Source organism: Citrus clementina, unplaced genomic scaffold (genome assembly GCF_000493195.1).
Source record: "Citrus clementina cultivar Clemenules unplaced genomic scaffold, Citrus_clementina_v1.0 scaffold_9, whole genome shotgun sequence".
NCBI lineage: Eukaryota > Viridiplantae > Streptophyta > Magnoliopsida > Sapindales > Rutaceae > Citrus > Citrus x clementina.
The window spans coordinates 30,836,278-30,856,383 of record NW_006261964.1 but is presented as its reverse complement, the minus strand read 5'-3'; the positions used below and the strand labels follow the sequence as shown (position 1 = coordinate 30,856,383).

General features: G+C 36.5%; 4 protein-coding genes across 8 annotated transcripts; 2 read left to right on the top strand and 2 right to left on the bottom strand.

Moving 5' to 3' along the window:
* Positions 1–140: 140 nt before the first annotated feature.
* LOC18031903 (ent-kaur-16-ene synthase, chloroplastic) lies at positions 141–5,119 on the bottom strand. The gene is made up of 14 exons (XM_006422193.2): positions 4,917–5,119; positions 4,349–4,401; positions 3,973–4,258; positions 3,700–3,880; positions 3,097–3,305; positions 2,887–3,007; positions 2,630–2,727; positions 2,328–2,554; positions 2,122–2,234; positions 1,878–1,976; positions 1,387–1,602; positions 1,066–1,207; positions 557–802; positions 141–468 (listed from the first exon to the last, which is right to left on the bottom strand). The coding sequence occupies exons 1-14, from the start codon at positions 4,966–4,968 to the stop codon at positions 163–165; spliced, it is 2,349 nt and encodes a 782-aa protein (XP_006422256.2). The 5' UTR covers positions 4,969–5,119; the 3' UTR covers positions 141–162.
* Positions 5,120–6,662: 1,543 nt separating this feature from the next.
* On the bottom strand, positions 6,663–10,285 carry LOC18031394. 5 transcript variants are annotated; one of them, XM_024191037.1, is made up of 8 exons: positions 9,778–10,285; positions 9,293–9,352; positions 8,852–9,100; positions 8,515–8,591; positions 8,282–8,358; positions 7,656–7,788; positions 7,409–7,572; positions 6,663–7,318 (listed from the first exon to the last, which is right to left on the bottom strand). In XM_024191037.1, the coding sequence occupies exons 1-7, from the start codon at positions 10,193–10,195 to the stop codon at positions 7,417–7,419; spliced, it is 1,170 nt and encodes a 389-aa protein (XP_024046805.1). In that variant the 5' UTR covers positions 10,196–10,285; the 3' UTR covers positions 6,663–7,318; positions 7,409–7,416. The 5 variants fall into 5 exon arrangements, with proteins under 5 accessions (XP_024046805.1, XP_024046806.1, XP_006422252.1 ...); XM_024191038.1 differs by having other exon boundaries at positions 7,412–7,572; XM_006422191.2 differs by having other exon boundaries at positions 7,304–7,318; positions 7,401–7,572.
* Positions 10,286–10,495: 210 nt separating this feature from the next.
* On the top strand, positions 10,496–13,908 carry LOC18031724 (phosphoglycerate kinase, chloroplastic). Its single transcript, XM_006422188.2, has 6 exons — positions 10,496–11,344; positions 11,791–11,868; positions 11,980–12,240; positions 12,353–12,670; positions 12,901–13,059; positions 13,472–13,908. Exons 1-6 carry the CDS (start codon positions 10,946–10,948, stop codon positions 13,679–13,681), a joined length of 1,425 nt encoding a protein of 474 aa, XP_006422251.1. The 5' UTR covers positions 10,496–10,945; the 3' UTR covers positions 13,682–13,908.
* A 1,177-nt stretch (positions 13,909–15,085) lies between these two features.
* Positions 15,086–19,978, top strand: LOC18031254 (phosphoglycerate kinase, cytosolic). Its single transcript, XM_006422187.2, has 7 exons — positions 15,086–15,288; positions 15,379–15,591; positions 17,868–17,945; positions 18,051–18,311; positions 18,571–18,888; positions 19,139–19,297; positions 19,380–19,978. Exons 2-7 carry the CDS (start codon positions 15,397–15,399, stop codon positions 19,572–19,574), a joined length of 1,206 nt encoding a protein of 401 aa, XP_006422250.1. The 5' UTR covers positions 15,086–15,288; positions 15,379–15,396; the 3' UTR covers positions 19,575–19,978.
* The last annotated feature ends 128 nt before the right edge of the window (positions 19,979–20,106 follow it).

The following is a 20,106-nucleotide window of genomic DNA, read 5'->3' as shown; positions in this document are numbered from 1 at the left end:
CGATTGCGTAACGCGAAAGGAAAAGTTAAACTTACTAATTTTGACAGAATATTGCGTAAAAATTCGCTAAACAGTTCCCAGAGATTACAACAATTTTATTTGCAATTTTTCAATTTCAACAAGTCTTATTGATATTAGATGATCGCATTTGGCATTTACTTACTACATATTGACCGATATGGGTTCATAAACCACTTCACTGACAGCTTTGACCATCTCCACATTTGAAGAGAATCCATCGGTGTTCATGTAAAACAGATGCAACACTTTACTCATTTTCCATATCAGATCCTTGCAAGCTCTTGGAACTATGCTGCCCTCTTCCTTCAAAACTAGCCTCAGCAGCTCTCTCCTTGTGCTCTTAATAACAACTTTAATCTTTTCGATGGCCTCAACTTCTGTCATATTGCCGTCGCTATAAGTCATTTGTAAGGACACAGAATTCAATTTCCCTTCCTTGGATTCCCTCTATAACATAGCCAAGACCAATTAATAAGCAGAGTCAATAAGATATCCATATCAAACAAGATATCAGCAATATTTAATAAGCATCGACCTTAAAACCTTGGATATCCAAGGTTTTAAGGTCGATGCTTATTAAATATTGCTGATATCTTGTTTGATATGGATCTCTAACAACCTCCTCTGAAAGCTTAGGCCCAACAAAATAGACAGCAGGGAAGATTATTGGTCCCAAGGCAAACGATGCATATGCATTTTCCATATATTCATCTAATGTTGGAACTGACTTGTTTCTCAAACACTTGGCTTCCTTGAACATAGACTGCAGCAAATTCAACCACTGCAATAAAAAGAAAGGCTTGGATAACTTCTGTTGAATAGAATGATAACTAATGGTTTCAAAGTGCCATTAGAATTGAATATCAGGATGGTTTTTCATGGAAAAGTTATGACAAGACCTCCGCTTCTAAGACATACTATATACAAGGCTTAGACGCATTTAAAGATTGTGATTCAGAAATAATCAGTAGGGCTGCAATAACCTTCTAGTATTGACCTGATAAATAAACAAAATAAGAAGACAGGAGTAAACATTGGTCTCACCGTCTCAACAATGTGACTTGTTGCATTGCGTCCTTGCCATGTAAGTGTTTTGTCTCCAAACTCACAAATAGTGCTGCGAAGTGCTGAAAATATGATCTCAACTTGTTCAGAGCAACAATTTTTGGCTTCTTCTACATCCCACCTGGGGTTCATCTTCATAAGTTCTCAATTATAATAAGAGAAGGCTAATCAAGAGAGATGGCAGCCGTTCAAGTTGAACTAAAAAATGAAAATGAGCAAGAGATAGAGACAGAAAAAGTCATGCACCCAGCAGTATTTCAGCAGAACCAAAACAGAAAAAGGAAAGGGGAAGGAACATACCTCTCAAGCAATTCTATGAGGTTTAACAATTCCTCTTCAGAACCTCCAAGATCATAAAAGTCATCAACAATGGTTGTAAGCACGGCATTTTTGGCCCATGACATGCGGGCATCAGATAATTCAGGAGAGAAAAGGGTAGCTGCTACAGAGAAGTAGCAGTAGGTCTGCTTTTGCCTTGCAAACTTTAACTTGTCCAGTCGTTTCTCAACAACCCACCTGCATATTGGGGGATATCATACAACAATTATAAGTGATGTTCAGCATTTTCCAAGAAAAACTACTGCAAGAAGCCAAAGTCAAGTGGCAATAAAACCTTCAAGGGATTATGCCAATATACCAATAAATTATATTTAAAGACATAAGAAAATTAATATAATTTCAGCTGAGTAGGACGGCTTCTGAATAGACATCAGCAGTTGGCATTGGTCTAATAATAGTTATAATAATTGCAAGATCAACAACATCCCACAAGAATACATAGAGATACACACCTTTCAAGATGTTTGAGTTCTTCAATATGCATTGATTGGCAAATATTGAAGTCGTCCACTGCTAGTTTTTGGAAGTATTCGTTGCCAATATTTAAAGAGCTAGCATTGAAGAAGTGAGGAAAAGAAATAATAAATAAGCAATCCATCCATGCACATATAATCAGCATTTCTCTATGTTATCCATGGATACTCAATTAGCGTTTCTCTTTAGGACATAAAATTAAACTGCCAGAATTGTATGTACCAATATGAAGTTTTTAAGATCCTCATATTATCTACATTGTAGAGGTTGATATTTCTCCTGTGTGCTAAACGTTCCAAGTTTACATGATAAGGAAACTTAAGTGCATCTTCCACCTGAAACAATTGTTCGATTAAGATCAGAAAGAATTGCTTCAGTAATTCTGTCAAAAGGGACTAGATTAACACCAACATATCAGCAGAAGCTACCTGACTGCTAACATTTTGACTGAATCTATTTGAATGAATTGAACCACTGGATAATTCTTGCTTTAGGAAATGACTAGTCCAAAATTGTTGTTTCTCAAGAACTGATTCATCTGGGTATATAGTTATCTGTGATGCCCTATATAATTCTAGGACGGCACGGATGTCCTTCAAATGTCCTTTAAGTGAATTGAAGAATTGATTATCTTCAGCAAACTGAGTTAATGGATCTGCAGCACATGATTCTTAAGCGACAGTTTTACTCAGATTTTGATATCCCAGAAAAAAGTTCCAAAATAGAGTACCTGAAGAGACATCATAACCATTAAGGCGTAACAAACGGAATGCCATTGCACAAGTGGTAAGGTCTAGAAAGATCTCTTCCTCTCCCTGCAGCCAGAATCTGTTTGTTCATAAATGTCACAATTTCCTACAAATGAGAACTACCATAAACTTGTACAAAACTTCAATTATACAACTTATTAAGATGCGTCAAGATGCTCATTTTTCCACAAAGTTTTGAGAAGTTAGCAGCAAGCGATACTGACAAATGGAATATTACCGGTATGTTTCATCCAACACCCTTTTGATTTCAGTTCTGAAGTGCCGATCAACTCCCAAACTTTCAAGACTCTCTACCATTGTAAGATTAATATATATGTCCAAAGGATGAACAGTTGGAACTGAAAAGGGTCAATTATGATGATTTAGCAATAAAGAGTTGTAAAGTGAAATATAGAAAGGCATTAAAGAGTTATCCACATGTGAGAACCTGCATTCCCGAACTTCTCTAAGAGTAAGGAAAGGTAATGAAGACAACCAGCATTGTGAAAGTGAGTAAGAGCAGCCGCTGTAGTTGACGGTGAATTAAACAGAGAGCCATTCTTTCTTTGATATTTCATTACCATTTCCCAGTCCTGTAATTTTCCAATTCCTTCTGAAACATATGCCAAGTACTCTTTTCTTCCTGTTGTGTAGTTTCTGTGCCGACAGAATTAACCCACTACACTTAGCTGGCTGAAATTAGAACTTTTTGGGAAATCTCATATAATCAAGCAAATATTCAACCAATTTTCCACTAGACATGTAGAAGCAAACAGAATTTGTGGGCTATTTCAAGGTCAATCCATCATTCTTCCTATGAAATCTTTATGTTCATTCTTAAGAACCTGTAATTTCCTACTAGCACTTCATTGCTCTCTATGGCTTGGCTAAAAGAATCCAACCAATTTTCATCACTCAGCATAATGCTTGTTCTATTTTGGGAGTGGAGATCATAAAATTGGATTCCATCATTGTTGCAGTTGGCTTAGTAAAATCATAAAAGGAAAAAAAAAACAAATTACAACCAAAAAATCCTTCAAAGATAATTAACCTGTTAAGCTCTAAATGCCTCCTCTCAAGCATGGCATTTATGTCTGAGGATCTCAGAGGGAGGTTCAAATTCAAGTCTTGTGCACATTCTATCATACCGGGAAATATTATATCAAATCCAACAGGCGTTTGTTGCTTCTCATCAGTTACTGAAGCAAAATTTGACATGATAAATTGAATGCCTGTAACAAGAGGGAGAATTTTTATCCAGATTCTACTAATGGAGTAAAAAAAGGAGTTCATCAAAAAAGAAAAAAAAAATAAATAAAAATACCCTTGTTCATTTGTTCTTCACCAATACCCCATCTCTTTAGTGCAAGCACACATGCTAATGTACACAACACAGCATCTTTAACTAACCAGGAAGGGCGATTATGAAGACCCCAAGAACCGTCATTAACTTGATTATCCAATAACCAATTTATGCACTGTGGAAAACAAGGAGCTTGTGGCAATTCCAGAGATGGAACCATTGCTACCCATGCAGTGTCATACGGAGAAACAGATAGTTCAATCTTATCAAACATTTTCTCAGTTCTTTCTTTAGTCCTCTGAAAGCACTGTAAGCATTCAGAACAGAGTGTTTTCTCAATACAGTGTCATCGGATTTACAAAATGAAAACAAAACAATGAAGAGCTAGATCACCAACCAGATTGTTGGTTTTGGCTTCTGTACCAACTTTTGATCCATGGTTTGCAGTACCTGATTCATAAAAGTAAAACTAAGTGATGCTAGTGGGTGCAACGGACAATCAATTCAGACCACTGTATTTCTTAAATACAAAATTCAAACTCATTTTGCCGGTAACTATGTATAAAATCATATTTGAAACACGATAAGGATACCTGGTCTCCATCTTATTGCCTCGATATCTAGGATCATAACTTAAAATCACAATTTTAAGCCTGATCCACAGCCTCTTACACAATCATCACAGTCAAAACACAGAGGAAAAGGAAAAAAAAAAAAAAAAAACGCAGGCTTGTCTCCTTAACCTCGCTTACTAGCACTTAAGTGTCAATCAAAGAGTTTTAACATTTACACGCGTCAAAAAGTTCACTAAATTCAGCATTAATGGTAAAAAGAAACCCATTTGTCCAAACTGAATAAACAAACCCAACAAACCATTTCAACTCAACATTCAAACAGGTCTGTATCATCATACGATCAAGAGAAAGACAAAAAAGCCCACAAAAGAAAAATAAGAGAGAGAAAACCTGATATCAAAGAAGAAGAGCTAATGAGATTGTGGGACCGAGAGAGAGCCATGTCCACTGTCCACTGTCCACTTCCAGTTTGAAAGCAAACAGAGCTTAAGTTAAAAATAAGCGCATCAGTATCAGTTTGGTGTTGAAGGTATCTGAGTGATGATGAGAATGGCAGAGACACGACAGAGAGTTACAGTACAAAAAAGATTACAGTTTAGTTATGTGGAATCCAAAGGACAATTACAGAAAGGATACCCCCTAGAAGAACAAAAAGATTAAAGAATAAAACCAACGTGATTAACGATAATGTCTTGCTAATTAATATATTAATATTTGATACTGAATGCTTAAGCAAGGCAGTACCAACTATACACATTGTTTGCATATGTGGCCATTTTCCATTTCTGCATTGGTTTTTGCTGCTCTTGCCGTTTCTGCATTTTATGTGCATGCAAATAAGAGAAAAGAGCAGGGGTTGGATGAAATTAAAAGCAGAGGTTTCGAACGTTTTATAAAATCTCCTTTAAAACACGTTTCTAATTCCTATTGGCTTGGTAGCCGATTATTTTGATGTTGATGGTTGAGTTAAATGGTTTTTATGGCACAATAATATTTAAGTTTAAATTTATGTTTTAAAAATGATGTATCACGCATTTATTATATAATAGATTTTATAACTTATAAAATTACTTAATTATCTTTTGATGAATGAATACTGTATTTATTGGGACTCAAATAAATGTTAAGATACTTACTTTTTTTTTTAATCATGATTCACTCCTGATCTGATTATGTTTTGAGTAAATTAATTAATTATTGATTGGTTGTTAATAAATAAAAAATATAAAAAATTAAATCTTACACGTACACTACCACTGAAAGATACATGGCAAAAGATCTTTTAATAATTAATATAGCTCAAATAAGGAGATGATCATGTTTTTTTTTTTTTTTTAATAGTAAATATTGTAAATCGTGTTGGATTCCACCAAGTATTATTCTCCTATTATCTTCTTTATTGCTCTCCCCATTATTCTTTTTATAATTAACAATCCTAAATGCTCTACTCATTAATGACTATATATATTACACTTCCTTTGCTAATGGCAACGCTCAATTTTCATTTTTCCTTGAAAACATTTTGCTCTTGTTTCTTCGATCTTCGTCTCTTTGTGATTTAAGTACCATTTGTTCAGATATTATTTTTAAATAATTACTTATATCCGATTCCATTAAATTATAACATCCATTTCCTCCGATTCATATCAGTAAAGAGATTTTAAAGGCCAGTTTTTGTCTCAAAATTATTGGTAATGTGTGGCTCTTTCGTTTGAGGTTTGTTTGATTTGCATCACAGAGCTTTTTATTTGGTAACGTCCCTCAACACCCCCTTCTTTTCTCTTATTTCGTAATGTCCCTCTGTCGTTCAAGATTTGTTCGATTGGTTTCCGGTTTCACAGTACTTTTTGTTAATTTTTCTTGCAGGGGCGTAGTTTAGACTACAAATTATTTCTTTGACACAAAAATATAATATGAACTGAGGTTCAGTATGAACAAAGTCATTCATGCTGATAAATATAAATAGCAGAATGTTTTTGCTGATTTGACAACTACAGAGCAATTCAAATCGATTGGAACCAGCTTTGATCAATGCAACAATAACTGAGAGTAGCCCAAAAGTGAACATTTCTTGCGACCGAATTTACTTAACGGAACATGAAATTTTATTGGTATATATTTGTCCGAGAATGCCACGAACATGCAAAAGAAAAATGGGCATTTCTATTGAATTTAAGGACAAATTCCTGAGAAGAAAGATCTTTTTAATCAGGGGAGAACAAAACAACGCTACGTGAACAGAAAGCCATATCAATCAGATTTCCCATTGACTTCACGACACCATCTGGTTCTCCTGCCTTGTCAATAATATGAATATTCATGACTACATCTTTCGAGACAAGCAGAATCCTTTGATTTTGGGTTTTTACTAAACATTATGGAAGCAATTACAAAACAAATGGAAAACTATTTTCAAGAGAATACTTGGACGAATAGTGTACATTAATCTGCAGAATATATGTTCTATTTGTGTCTACAACTGCCTCTTAAATTGACACAAAATCTTCAACCCAAAACAAGAAATTGGGCACCTCACATAGGTCAAAATAATCCAAAGTGCTTGCTTAGTTCAGAGCAGCAAATTGTGTCCAGTTTTTTCTCTTTCTATACAGGGGTCACTGCAGAGATATCTTGATGGCAATCATGATCATTCATCCCGGACAAATTATACTTGAAGACAAATATCAGGGCCTTTAAGTTATTGGAGGTGATGAGTACATGGTGCAATGAGCCTGGAAGGTCTTCGGATCATTTATGCCTCTGCTCCATTCTAGCCTTTCTGACATCATATGCTGCACGCTTAGACATTCAGAGAATCAGAGTTAGCTTGAGAATCATCACCAGCTAAACAAAAAAGTGTTACAAAGTCAGAACCAAGGAACCACTCTGTTCATGTGCTGGAGGACATGGCTTCCTCTATTCTCCTGATTACAACACTAAGACTGCTGCCACTTTCCAGAGCTTTAACAGCTTCTAAATGAGCATGTTTATGCCATTTAAGCAGATTGTATGATTGTAGAACCGCCCATCTTGCTTGGTTAGACATCTACTCAAGAAGAACCAGAAGAATGAACTTTAGTATAAAATAATGCAAGCAAAACATCAAACCAGGTAACAACAAAGGGATACCTGGGCCATAGACAATGGAGGTTGCAACAGCACACAGATACTCCTAAACAGATTTTCATCATTCTCTCCACCCTCAGCTTCACCATAAATAAGAGCCTCAGCTGCAATACCAGCAAAAAGCACCATAGAATACCTGAGCAGTAATCACGATTACTTGGGAATTAAAGGAAACGGAATTATTACATCTGCATATAATGCTGCTAAATGACCTGCTCATGCACCATCAAGCAGGCATCCGATGAAAAACCTTAAGGCCACTGGGCTGTAAATCTATGTCTGATTCTAACTTTGAAAAGAATTAGAAAGTTTGGAAGGCAAGTCTTGAATCACATTAAAAGATCAACACAAATTCTAACCTATAACAAAATGTGTATATGAAGTTTTGGAAAATATCATTAACGAAAATGCAAATATTTAACCCTTTGTGACCCACAATCAAAAAAACATAACTTTCCTATTCTGTGTAAACTGATTCAATCTGTCTACATCATGACTTGTACAGATAAATATGGCAGAAAAGTGGTCGAAACTCTTGATCACTCTATATTATGACACCATATTCCTCAGCTATCAGAAAACACCCACTCTACCAAGCAGCCTTTATCATGACTTGATTTTATACCCACCTGTCAAAGGCAGTGCCACTTAATCGTCCTTCTGCAAGCTCGTTATTCATTTTTTCATCCCAAAACTGAGTTCCTGCCTGTACAATAACACTCAATACGAGTTTAATTGATATTTAAATAATGCTAAATTGTGTAATGAAGCTCAGCTGCAAAGGCACTTAATAGCATATTTAGAATTAGGAGAAATGGAAAAAGAAAAGAACCATAAAAAGCACTAATGAGAGAGAAAGTACCTGCCCTTGAATACCCATTTGCATTGCAACAATTGGATCTAGAATCACCCCACGAATTGGGCAACCCATAAGATATGCTGCAGTTAAGTTAACAATGCAGTTATTATGCTTCTAACAACACACTCATGGTGAGACTACTCTGGCTGAACTGACCCATTCACTTGACTTAACATTTTTGTCGAAAACCATCCTAAGTACACTCCTATTTCTAGGTGAGACTATAGCATCCCAGCAACCTTCTAGAAGAAATACAAATATCCCAAAGTCAATGGCTTGTATTCAATGTTTTATCTCTCCAATTCTAACATTTGAACCTAATGAAAAATGCAGTACATACCAATTAGTAGATGTCCTGCCTCATGAACTAGAATCCGACGCTTATACGGAGGCCAATAACTTGAGATTTGAGCTAGACAAACACCACCAAGGAATATAGCATCCACTAATGCCAACCCCAATATGACCGCAAGATTAGGCCTGATATCAATCCCTTGGGATAGAAGAAAAGATGTTCCACCCAGAAAAGCAACCAATGCAACTCTTGAACTTCCAGAAACACCCCACTTCTTCGGAGAAAGTTTGGAAGCTAAATTATAGAAGAAGAAGAAAAGGAAGGAAACCAAAAGAAGCAGATTTGAGTAGGACATTATATACATAAAATTTCAATATACAGTTCACAAAGAACAAATAGTCTAAGGAGCAGATCAAATTTCTGACGAAGTAAGTAATGCAGGAATTTAAAAGGCCAATATAAAACAGAAAATAGCTATACATGTACCTTCTAAGCCAGTTGATGACTTCAATACAGTTGGTGTAACATCTCTAGGCCCCTCCAAAACTGCAAATAATGCAGAAAGAGAAAGCATTGAGAGGCCATTTGATCAATAAAACAAAAGATGAAACAGAACAATAAGTCAAGATCCTCTATGGACTAAAAAAGCCCAAAAAATAAATGATGGACTAAAAAAGCCCAAAAAATATATGCAAACAGTGGCTTCAACTTCATCCACTGTTAAAATCAACAATGCAATGAGAATTCACAATATTTTCTGAAGGACAAACAATCATCACATCCAATAAGTTTGAATGATTATGCAACTCTTATACAACAATTAAAATGCATCCATTTGTTAAGAGTTGATCAATGTTTCGTCTTTCAATAATTCTCTGCTGTTACATATTTTAACTAAATGCTGACGCCGAATGCAAATTCTTAAGAAATAAACACATAACCAAATAATAATATTTGATTATAATAATTACCAATGCGGTTGAATTTCCCGAAACTGGGCAAGAACCCTCTGTTCTGTAGAAACTTGTAAGCACTAGCAACAAGCTTCAAATCATCAGCATTCAAGCACGTGTCCAAAACCTCCCAGTCTCGATCAAACCCGCCAACAAACTCAGGTAGCCGAGCCCGATTCGACTCGCCCATTAAAGAATCACTCAAGGGCTCAATTGGGTTGTTGTCATTTTTGTTTTTTAAGAACCTTAGAGCTCTGGCCAAATCCTTGCGCTTCACTGCGTCTTCATATTCTTGCCACTCTTTTAAAGCTCTTGCTAAGTATTTTGTGCGTAGAGGCTTGAGCTTCCCTTGAACGAGTGTTTGGGGGAAAAGAAAGCAACATTTTTGGTGAGAAAGAAGGAGACTTTTCGGGAAAGTAGAAGCAGAAAGAGCCATGAGCGAAGCTGATCAATCACAGTTGCAGAGATTTAGCGCCTTAGCGGTGTCATCTTAGAATGACCCGGACCATTGTTTGGAATCGGTAAAAATTTGTGCTGGGCTTGCTCTGTAATTGTTTGAGGCCCAATGGGTTGAGTTATTTTGGATACGGAATCATGGTAGAATTTCAGTCCATTAGGAAGATGACACGTGTAGTCGACAGGACATTGTTGACGAATTTCCTGGTTTTTGATGAGAGAGTTTAAAACAAGCATTGCCACATAATTTTATTTGTATTTGATATTTTCGCTGAAAAAAAAAAATCAAAATCAAAATGCAACCATTTATATGATGATCATCATGCTATATATGATTCTAATGAGAAGTTGTACTCGTTTTGAAAGTGAACTTCAACGATGCATACCAATTTACAAACAATTCGAAGTTGTATTAAATTTAATGGGGAGTGTGTGTAGTGCCGTTTAAACAAGTGACGGCATACATTACTCAATTTTTATATCATAAACTTGAAAAGCATCGTCATCGTATCGATCATCTTGGACCTCTCCTCAACGATAAGAGAAATCTCCAATATCACCCAATCGTTTTTCCTCCTCGCTCTTCACGTCCACATCTTCTTCATCTTCCCCACACATTTTCCTTCCCCATTCTTCAATCAAACCAAAACCCACTTCCCATTTCCCCACTTTGTCGACAAAGTTTCAATCTTTTGCGCCTTTACTACGCCCCTCCACTCCCGCCACATCAATGGCTTCAGCCACCGCTCCCACTACTTTCTCTCTCGTCAAAACCGCCGCAAGTTCATCCCTTTCTTCCCCACGCGCCTCCTTCCTGCGCATGCCCACTTCAGCATCCCGCAGGCTGGGGTTCTCCGCAGCCGACCCGCTGCTGACCTGCCATGTGGCGTCGAGGCTGAGCTCGATTAAGACGAAGGGCACTCGTGCGGTGGTGTCGATGGCGAAGAAGAGCGTGGGGGAGTTGAGTGGAGCTGATTTGAAAGGGAAGAAGGTGTTTGTAAGAGCTGACTTGAATGTGCCTTTGGATGATAATCAGAACATTACTGATGATACTAGAATCAGAGCTGCTGTTCCCACCATCAAGCATTTGATTCAAAATGGAGCTAAAGTCATTCTTTCTAGCCACTTGGTATGTGCATTTTAACGGTTTTTTTTTTTTAAGATTTTGATTTAGATTTTGTATGAGTTTTTTTTTTTTTTTTTTTTTGCATAGTTGGAAGTTTTTGGATATGAAAAATTAATGGTATTGTTTTGGATTGAGTTGTCGTAGCTTTTAATGAAAGCATTAGCAGTCAAGTGTAAGTGAGTGAGTAGGTGGTAAACATTAGCGGCTAAGTAGAAGTAGATTTGAACATTACATAGAAGCATAACAGATCAAAAGTCAACTATTTGTGTTTGAACTGAATTCCAGATTCCAGCGGGAGAAGATTTCATTAGTTGATTTAACAAGCACTCATATAGTAACCAAATGTCTTTCTTACTTATTTGGCCATGAATGGAATGAGCTTTACTGTTGGCTTTGAAGCCAAGTAATTGCTTGATGAACTAAATTAATGTTTTTGATTTGTTTTTCAGGGAAGACCAAAGGGTGTTACTCCGAAATTCAGTTTGGCTCCTCTTGTGCCTCGTCTTTCTGAACTCCTGGGCATTCAGGTACATATGGCATAAAGTTTGTTTTTAAATGGTAGCTTAAGAGGATGATAATGAAATTTTGTATAATTAGATGGATAATAATACCTAGTGTTTTTCTCTGTGATCTAACAGGTTGTGAAGGCTGATGACTGCATTGGTCCAGAGGTAGAAAAGCTTGTAGCCTCACTTCCTGAAGGCGGTGTTCTTCTTCTTGAAAACGTGAGGTTCTACAAAGAGGAGGAAAAAAACGATCCTGAGTTTGCCAAGAAGCTTGCCTCTTTGGCAGATCTCTATGTCAACGATGCTTTTGGGACCGCTCACAGAGCCCATGCCTCAACTGAGGGAGTCACAAAATATTTGAAGCCTTCTGTTGCTGGTTTCCTCTTGCAGAAGGTGGGACTTTGAGTTCTTGTTCTTCTTAATCTTATCTTTAAGAAAATTTCTTCAATTTTTTCACTGGACTTCAGGTTATGTTAATCTTTTTTCTTTTCATCTCTTGTTTCAGGAACTGGACTACCTTGTTGGGGCGGTTTCAAGCCCAAAGAGGCCATTTGCTGCCATTGTGGGCGGTTCAAAGGTCTCATCCAAGATTGGAGTTATTGAGTCACTCCTAGAAACATGTGATATCCTACTCCTTGGTGGAGGAATGATCTTCACATTTTACAAGGCACAAGGAATCTCAGTGGGTTCATCTCTCGTTGAGGAGGATAAGCTTGACCTTGCTACAACACTTCTTGCAAAGGCCAAGGCTAAAGGTGTTAATCTTTTGTTACCCTCTGATGTGGTAATTGCTGACAAATTTGCTCCTGACGCAAACAGCAAGGTTTGTTTCCTAAACTCCTATAAGTAATTTTGTTTATAAAGGCTGCTTTTCTTCTGGCATTTGCATTTCCATGTCTGCAGAATTAATCTTACTAAATACAGTGATGGAAACCATTGTCAACTTTAGTTTAAGAAATTAGGTACCAATTCCAAATGTTTTATGATTTAAAGCTCTATGAATCTGTCATACTTGTGGAGAATGAGGTTAGCACTGGTTTGCTACATATGCAGGTTGTGCCAGCAACTGCCATTCCTGATGGCTGGATGGGATTGGATATTGGACCAGATTCTGTTAAGACATTCAACGAAGCTTTAGATACTACCAAAACTGTCATCTGGAATGGCCCAATGGGAGTGTTTGAGTTTGACAAGTTCGCTGTTGGAACAGAGGTATGCAAGAAATGCTTGGCATTGTTTTTCATATTGCTATTCATGGTTCTGTTTATATCAGAATCATGCTTCTATTTTCTTTGCATTCCCAGATGTATATACAATTAGCAAAATGTTCCATTTGATACCAATTATAGCATACGACATGCCCTGCTTTTAGGTTGACATTCAATGTGAAATCTAGATCTTTATCCAAAATGCATAAAAACCTACAGTAGAAGTGATCTTGTGCTCCAAATTGGCCGAGCAATGCATCTATTACAAGTTTTTATGTATTCATCAACCATATTGACGCACTCCACAAGGCAACCTGTTAAACTCAATCCAAACCCTACCACATCTGATTTAGAGCACCTGCCCATCTGTTTTGGAATCGATAGACAGCCAACTAAAATAGTGATTCTGCTTGCAGGCAATCGCAAAGAAGCTAGCAGACCTCAGTGGCAAGGGCGTAACAACAATCATTGGAGGTGGAGACTCTGTAGCCGCCGTTGAAAAAGTTGGAGTTGCCGGTGTCATGAGCCACATATCAACTGGTGGTGGTGCCAGTTTGGAGTTGTTGGAAGGCAAAGAGCTTCCAGGTGTCGTTGCTCTTGATGAAGCTACACCAGTTGCCGTGTAAGATCAAAATTATTATTATTATTATTATTCTTTTTGGCCCACTTTTCAATGTGATTTATGTTTGTAAACGAGAAATGAAAACCTTGTAGGAAGATATGAGTTCATCTTGTAAATTTTCACCTTTGTGATCAATGTATGGTCCCATTCTTGCTGAAATTGCTACCAATCACTGTATGGATAGGGCAAGCAGAGCCACCCAATCTTTTTCAAATAAATTGGCTATTTTCCTCAGTATTTGCTGCTATTCACTTTGTGATCTTGTATGTTTTGTGAGCATCATTTTAGTTGGTCCTTTTGTCTCCAACCATGAAAACTACTGTTGCTAAGACTATTTGTGTTCCTGACTAACCAGTACATATGATGTCGATATGATACCTTGATGGGAAAGGACTTATCCGCAAGTCTGCTCACATGATGTTCTTGAGTTCAAGCCACAAAACATCACCACAAGTTCAAGCCACAAAAATGAGAGATCTTTACTGATTTTTAGATGCCTCTCACTTTCTTTGAAAGCACGAAAATGATAGGCAATGATTTTTAGACACTAATTTCTCAAAGCCAGTTTGGTTCATTAATATTATCTGAGTCAATATAGAGTTAGATCATACCATCCACTTTCTATGAATTATACAAAATTGGCTTCTGCCTGAGGGCTTTGGGAACAAATGTAGAGAGCACTAATTTTTCTAACGAAATTATGGCTTCTTTCGTCAATCCAAATGAATTTGTCGGCACCGATAACCCACAGCTAATAAGACTATTTGCTCTTATTGAAAGTAAAATATTTTTATACATGGATTAAATTTGGCTAACACTAAACTATGCAAATTTTTGTTTGCTTGATGTCCAATTAAAAATACTTGAAACTAAACAAAACATTAAATTAAACAAGTTTTCAAAAGCATTGGTCTAATTTTTCAAATGAACACCCATGCCTCAGGCCGCATGCATCTATCTTGGGTCAAATCTAAATAATTGGAATATTAATAGAGAAGAATTACGGCATAACAGAATATTCCTTTCTGAATTTTCCTTTTCGCTCGTAGTATAAAAAATTCCCCAAAAGAAAACTATCTTCTAGAACTAGGTAACTAGCCCATGGTTTCACCCTCAGCCCACAGAAGGTTCCACAAGCCAGCGCACCTTGTAACCCAAGAAAACTCAAAGAACCCAATTTTGGAAAATTCCATCTATTTTTATATTATTTCTGAATTGATATTAAACTCTAAAATTACAAATTTATAGAAATAGATCAAAATATTGTTTTAATTTACAAAAATACTGTAATTGAAAATGTCAAATTAACATACCGGAATCGTGTAATAAACGGAGATGTCAATTAAAATGTTGTTCAAAATGTATATATTTGCAACAAAAGTCAAAAAAAAAAAAAAAAAAACCAATTGGAAGTTTGGAACAAGTGATAATTCCAATAAATAGAGAAAAGATTACATGATTTACCAAAGCACCCTTTACTCTGTCTACTACTAGTCTATAAATTTAATAAATCCTTCACGAATTTTTCATGATTTTACTCACTTAGCGTTCACCAATCTTCGATCTCATTCCAAAATCTAACCAAAACCCTTTCTCGATTTCTCTGATCTCGTACGTTTCTCATCTTATCGCAATCCACTTTCAACATTTCTAGGATCAATTTTTATAATCAAACCGTTTGATTTTCACTTGTTTGTGTAGGTGTTTGATCGAATCAAAATGGCCGCCAAGAAGAGTGTAAGCGTTCTAAAAGAAGCTGATTTGAAGGGAAAGAGAGTGTTCGTACGAGTGGATCTGAACGTGCCGTTGGATGACAACTTGAATATCACCGATGACAACAGAGTCCGTGCTGCTGTTCCCACTATCAAATACCTGATGGGTCATGGCGCCAAAGTCATTCTCTCCAGTCACTTGGTATATTTCTCCTTTCATTACTTGAATTCATGCGTTTTGCTTTCTGGGGTTTTGCGGTTTTTGGTGAATTTTAACTGGGTCGATCTTAATTTTTTTTTAAATAATTTTATGCAGTTCAGTTTTATAAAGATCCCTTTTTTATTCTCTCATTTGCATGTCATGCCCCCAAAGTTATTATCTCCAATTTGGTGTATTTCTTCAGTTCATGCCTTCAGCTTTCTGGGTTTTTTTTTTGTTTTTTTTTTGGTGAATTTTTACTTGGTTGATCTTAGTTTTTGCAGTTTATTTTTGTAGTTTTCCGTAATGTTATTTTTTTAGGACCTATCTAATTGTTTTTTTCATGAAATAATTTTTCTTTCTAACAAGGGAATTTATAGACCTATTTTAGTTTTTTGGTACATGTGCATTTTGCTTTGATGTTTATATGGATCTGCTGTCAAAACTTTTTAAACATTCTTATAAACTGTCTAAGCTGCTTCTGCTTTTGCTATTGTTTTATTGGAAAATATTATTTTGCTTTAATTGGTAGGAACTTGGTTTTCTGATTGCATTATTGATAACCTACTCGAATGATGAATTTTTTATATTTTGATGCTTGATGGAAATCAATGTGATGTGTTTGAACTTGGTGTTATATTTGATTCCATCATATCTAGTTGTAAATTATTGCATTTTAGGACTGAATCTCTGCCTGTAGATATGGCTGCTTGAGCTTTATTGTGCCAATTCTATTGCTTGATTTCGCCATCTATTCTCTTTTGACTACTAATGTGTACATCAAATATTATATAATGGCAACATTGAAAATGGATATTTAATTACGTAATGCTCTCATACCTTACCGGTCTTACCTTGTGTTGTGTAATAGATGTGAGTGGATGGATTTTTGGCTTTAACTGCCTCGGGATGAGCTAATGAGTCTCTAAACTGTAATTGGAGTTTGAGACTGTCAGTCTTATCACTTATCAGTTTCCTTATTTTGTTGCAACATGATCCTTATTGTTTCTTTTGGTCATCATTTTTTCTTTTTCTGCAGTTATCTTGTTTTGTCTTTATTATTTTGTTGTGTCGTTGTTTGTTGTTTCTTTCAATAAGTTATATTTGGGTTGCCTGTCACCATATCTTGATAACACCATTTGTTCATAACTACATAATTTGGTAGAAGCAGTTGGAAAAACTATTCTCTCAATTATATGTAAATGAGTGGACAAACCATTCTTGCAATTTATATGTTAACTCTAAGACAGGAAATAAATAACTGGTGCTAGCATTGTTTGATAAGTATATTGATTTCTTCATGACTGTAGAAAATAATCAAATTGAAGATTTAACCAACCTTAACTGGACATTTATGCCCTTATTTATTGGAGAAAAATGGAAGGTGAAGGATTCCTTCCAAAGACAGGAAAAAATAGATCCTTCTATTGGGTAAAAAGGATGGAAATAATAGTCATATTTACCCTGGTTTTACATATAGATTATAATTTTGGATAAAGTTTTTACAACTTTAGACATACAAGGAAGTAATGACAAAATTAGTGTGCAGTGGCTCCTCTACCCTTGACATTTATGCCCTTATTGGTTGCAGAAAAATGGAAGGTGAATGATTCCTTCCAAAGATGGGAAAAAATTTATCCTTCTATTGGGTAAAAGGGATGGAAATAATAGTCATATTTACCCTGGTTTTACTTATAGATTATAATTTTGGATAAAGTTTTTACAACTTCAGACACACAAGGAAATAATGATAAAATTAGTGTGCCATAGCTCCTCCACCTTCCTTGTTGAAGGATACCAAAAGCAAAAAGTGGAAAATTGCAACCATTTCAGTTTCCTTCCCCTTCCACCCCTTAAAGAGGTGCCCTCCTACTTGATTTGGCCTATAGCTCTGAATTTAATGGGTTCTGAAGTAGTGTCATTTCAGAGATGCTGAGTCTTAATTTTGATAAACTTCAATACTAGGTTCTAATAAATCACAGCTGTTGTGGGGATTTTTGTTAGAGGTGCGTATAGTTGAAAAATGGGAGGCCATGTGTAAACTGTTGAAGATGTGGGTGCACAAGGGCATAAAGTTGAAAATTGTTTTGTCCTTTCTTTTGTTTCCTTAGCAGTGATGAAGTGGGGTGCATGGATGGGTTCGCTCATTTACTTTCTTTGAAACCTAATCATATTTTGTGTTGTTTAATTTTAGAAGTCATTTGTGTTCTTACTTTTGTCTACTCTTGCTTCCAGAGTTTAATTTGTGTCTCATGACTTTGTTGTCTTCTTGTTTTCAGGGGCGTCCAAAGGGTGTTACACCCAAGTACAGCTTGAAACCTCTTGTGCCAAGGCTTTCTGAACTTCTTGGAGTTGAGGTTTGTCCTTCCTTCCTATCTCGTCTTAAAACAGTGATTCTTAATTTTTGTACATTTTCCTCATTTGATACTTTGTGCTCATCGATTTTACCTGTTGTACTGTAGGTTAAAATGGCAAACGACTGCATTGGTGAAGAAGTTGAAAAAATGGTGGCTGAAATTCCCGAAGGGGGCGTCTTGCTCCTCGAAAATGTGAGGTTCCATAAGGAGGAAGAGAAGAATGACCCAGAGTTTGCTAAGAAGCTAGCTTCTCTTGCAGATCTCTATGTTAATGATGCATTCGGATCTGCCCATAGAGCCCATGCTTCCACTGAGGGTGTGGCTAAGTTCTTGAAGCCTTCTGTGGCTGGTTTCCTTATGCAAAAGGTACTTAGCTACGACATTGTACTCCTTTATTTTGTGTCACATTCTTGAAATTTTGTTTTCTTTGCTTTGACTTCACATGTTTTTGGTGGGTTTACATGTGCTATTATATAATATTTTGGTGATACCATAAGTTAAGAGAAAAAATGTTTGGTGGGTTCATATGATGACAATATCACCATTATATAATATTCTGATGATGCCATTAAGTTGAGAAAACATTTGCAACCACTTGATGTTTTATCTTGTTTTTTGATTTTAGGAACTAGATTATCTTGTTGGAGCTGTTTCAAATCCCAAGAAACCATTTGCTGCCATTGTTGGTGGTTCAAAGGTGTCAACTAAGATCGGTGTTATTGAATCACTTTTGGAGAAGGTTGACATTCTATTGCTCGGTGGAGGAATGATCTTTACCTTTTACAAGGCCCAAGGACACTCTGTTGGTTCATCCCTTGTTGAGGAAGACAAGCTTGATCTCGGTACGTCACTTATGGAGAAGGCCAAATCTAAAGGGGTGTCTCTTCTGCTCCCTACTGATGTTGTTATTGCTGACAAGTTTGCTGCTGATGCCAACAGCAAGGTTTGTTCAATCAGATGATTTGTTTTATTGACAGTAAATTTTCGCTTCCAAGTAAAAGGCAATGAGCAAAACCATTTTAATAGAAATTATGGCAAATATTAGATTATTATAGCCTTCCTCTTGGTCTTTCTGGACACGGTGTGCATGATAATCCTCCTTGGTTGCAGAAAACAGTACATTAGGCTAGATCATGCAAAAAGAAATGTGAAATGGTTTGACGGGTTTTTATGTGAATGTAATGTACTTACAGGTGGTGCCAGCAACGGCAATTCCAGATGGTTGGATGGGCTTGGATGTTGGACCTGATGCCATCAAGTCATTCAGTGAAGCTTTGGATACTACTAAAACCATCATCTGGAATGGACCTATGGGTGTGTTTGAATTTGATAAATTTGCTGCTGGCACTGAGGTATGGATTGTGCTTGCAATTTCTGATCATACCCAACTGTTACTGCGGATAGAAACTAAGAAATACACTTTTCTCTTTGCAGGCAATTGCCAAGAAGCTTGCGGAGCTCAGCGGGAAGGGAGTGACCACAATCATTGGAGGAGGTGACTCAGTTGCAGCCGTAGAGAAGGTTGGTCTGGCTGACAAGATGAGCCATATCTCCACTGGAGGTGGAGCCAGCTTAGAGCTCCTTGAGGGCAAAACACTCCCTGGTGTGCTTGCTCTTGATGATGCTTAAACCCAGTTCCTGGACTTTCCTTTTTTAAATGTGCCATTTCCAGAGTTGTATGTGTGGCTGGTTGTCAGCCCAGAGTGGATAAAAGTTAAACTTTATCATTAGAGTTGGTTTTGTAGATGCTGTAAGAGTAAAAATAAATTCTTTCTCACAGGCATCAATGGTGATGCATTTTTCTGGATTTGATCCCATTTTGGAACATTGTGATGGTAAGGCTATAAGTTTCCTGAAGTCAAGTTCTTGTTCCTTTCTGATCACAATGAGCCGTTGATGATTGTTAGATAATGCATGAATCCTGGCACTACAATATTTCCATTGTTTCTTGAATGATGTTTTCAGGCAATATTCTTCAGAATGCTATTAAACTACGGACTGCTTCAACGGCCAAATAGAGGCATACTTTGTTATCCCGATTGATTGTGATGTATATTATAATTTATTTTCGGTGTTAAGTTTACCCGTTTAATATCATAATTAAGGTTATTGTAAGATAAATTTGAATTTATAAATGTATACATGCAACAAATTAAAATTA

Excerpts from the sequence above, each read along its gene's own strand:
- LOC18031903 (XM_006422193.2), bottom strand. The coding sequence starts at position 4,968 with ATGGCTCTCTCTCGGTCCCACAATCTCATTAGCTCTTCTTCTTTGATA. Across the intron at positions 4,402-4,916 it reads CTCTTCTTCTTTGATATCAG|GTACTGCAAACCATGGATCA; the intron begins GTTTTCTCTCTC and ends TTTATGAATCAG. Across the intron at positions 469-556 it reads TGGATATCCAAGGTTTTAAG|AGGGAATCCAAGGAAGGGAA; the intron begins GTCGATGCTTAT and ends GCTATGTTATAG.
- LOC18031394 (XM_006422189.2), bottom strand. The coding sequence starts at position 10,195 with ATGGCTCTTTCTGCTTCTACTTTCCCGAAAAGTCTCCTTCTTTCTCAC. Across the intron at positions 8,592-8,851 it reads GGCAGGACATCTACTAATTG|CATATCTTATGGGTTGCCCA; the intron begins GTATGTACTGCA and ends ACTTAACTGCAG. Across the intron at positions 8,359-8,514 it reads AAATGGGTATTCAAGGGCAG|GCAGGAACTCAGTTTTGGGA; the intron begins GTACTTTCTCTC and ends GTTATTGTACAG.
- LOC18031724 (XM_006422188.2), top strand. The coding sequence starts at position 10,946 with ATGGCTTCAGCCACCGCTCCCACTACTTTCTCTCTCGTCAAAACCGCC. Across the intron at positions 11,345-11,790 it reads TCATTCTTTCTAGCCACTTG|GGAAGACCAAAGGGTGTTAC; the intron begins GTATGTGCATTT and ends TTTGTTTTTCAG. Across the intron at positions 13,060-13,471 it reads AGTTCGCTGTTGGAACAGAG|GCAATCGCAAAGAAGCTAGC; the intron begins GTATGCAAGAAA and ends TTCTGCTTGCAG.
- LOC18031254 (XM_006422187.2), top strand. The coding sequence starts at position 15,397 with ATGGCCGCCAAGAAGAGTGTAAGCGTTCTAAAAGAAGCTGATTTGAAG. Across the intron at positions 15,592-17,867 it reads TCATTCTCTCCAGTCACTTG|GGGCGTCCAAAGGGTGTTAC; the intron begins GTATATTTCTCC and ends TCTTGTTTTCAG. Across the intron at positions 19,298-19,379 it reads AATTTGCTGCTGGCACTGAG|GCAATTGCCAAGAAGCTTGC; the intron begins GTATGGATTGTG and ends TTCTCTTTGCAG.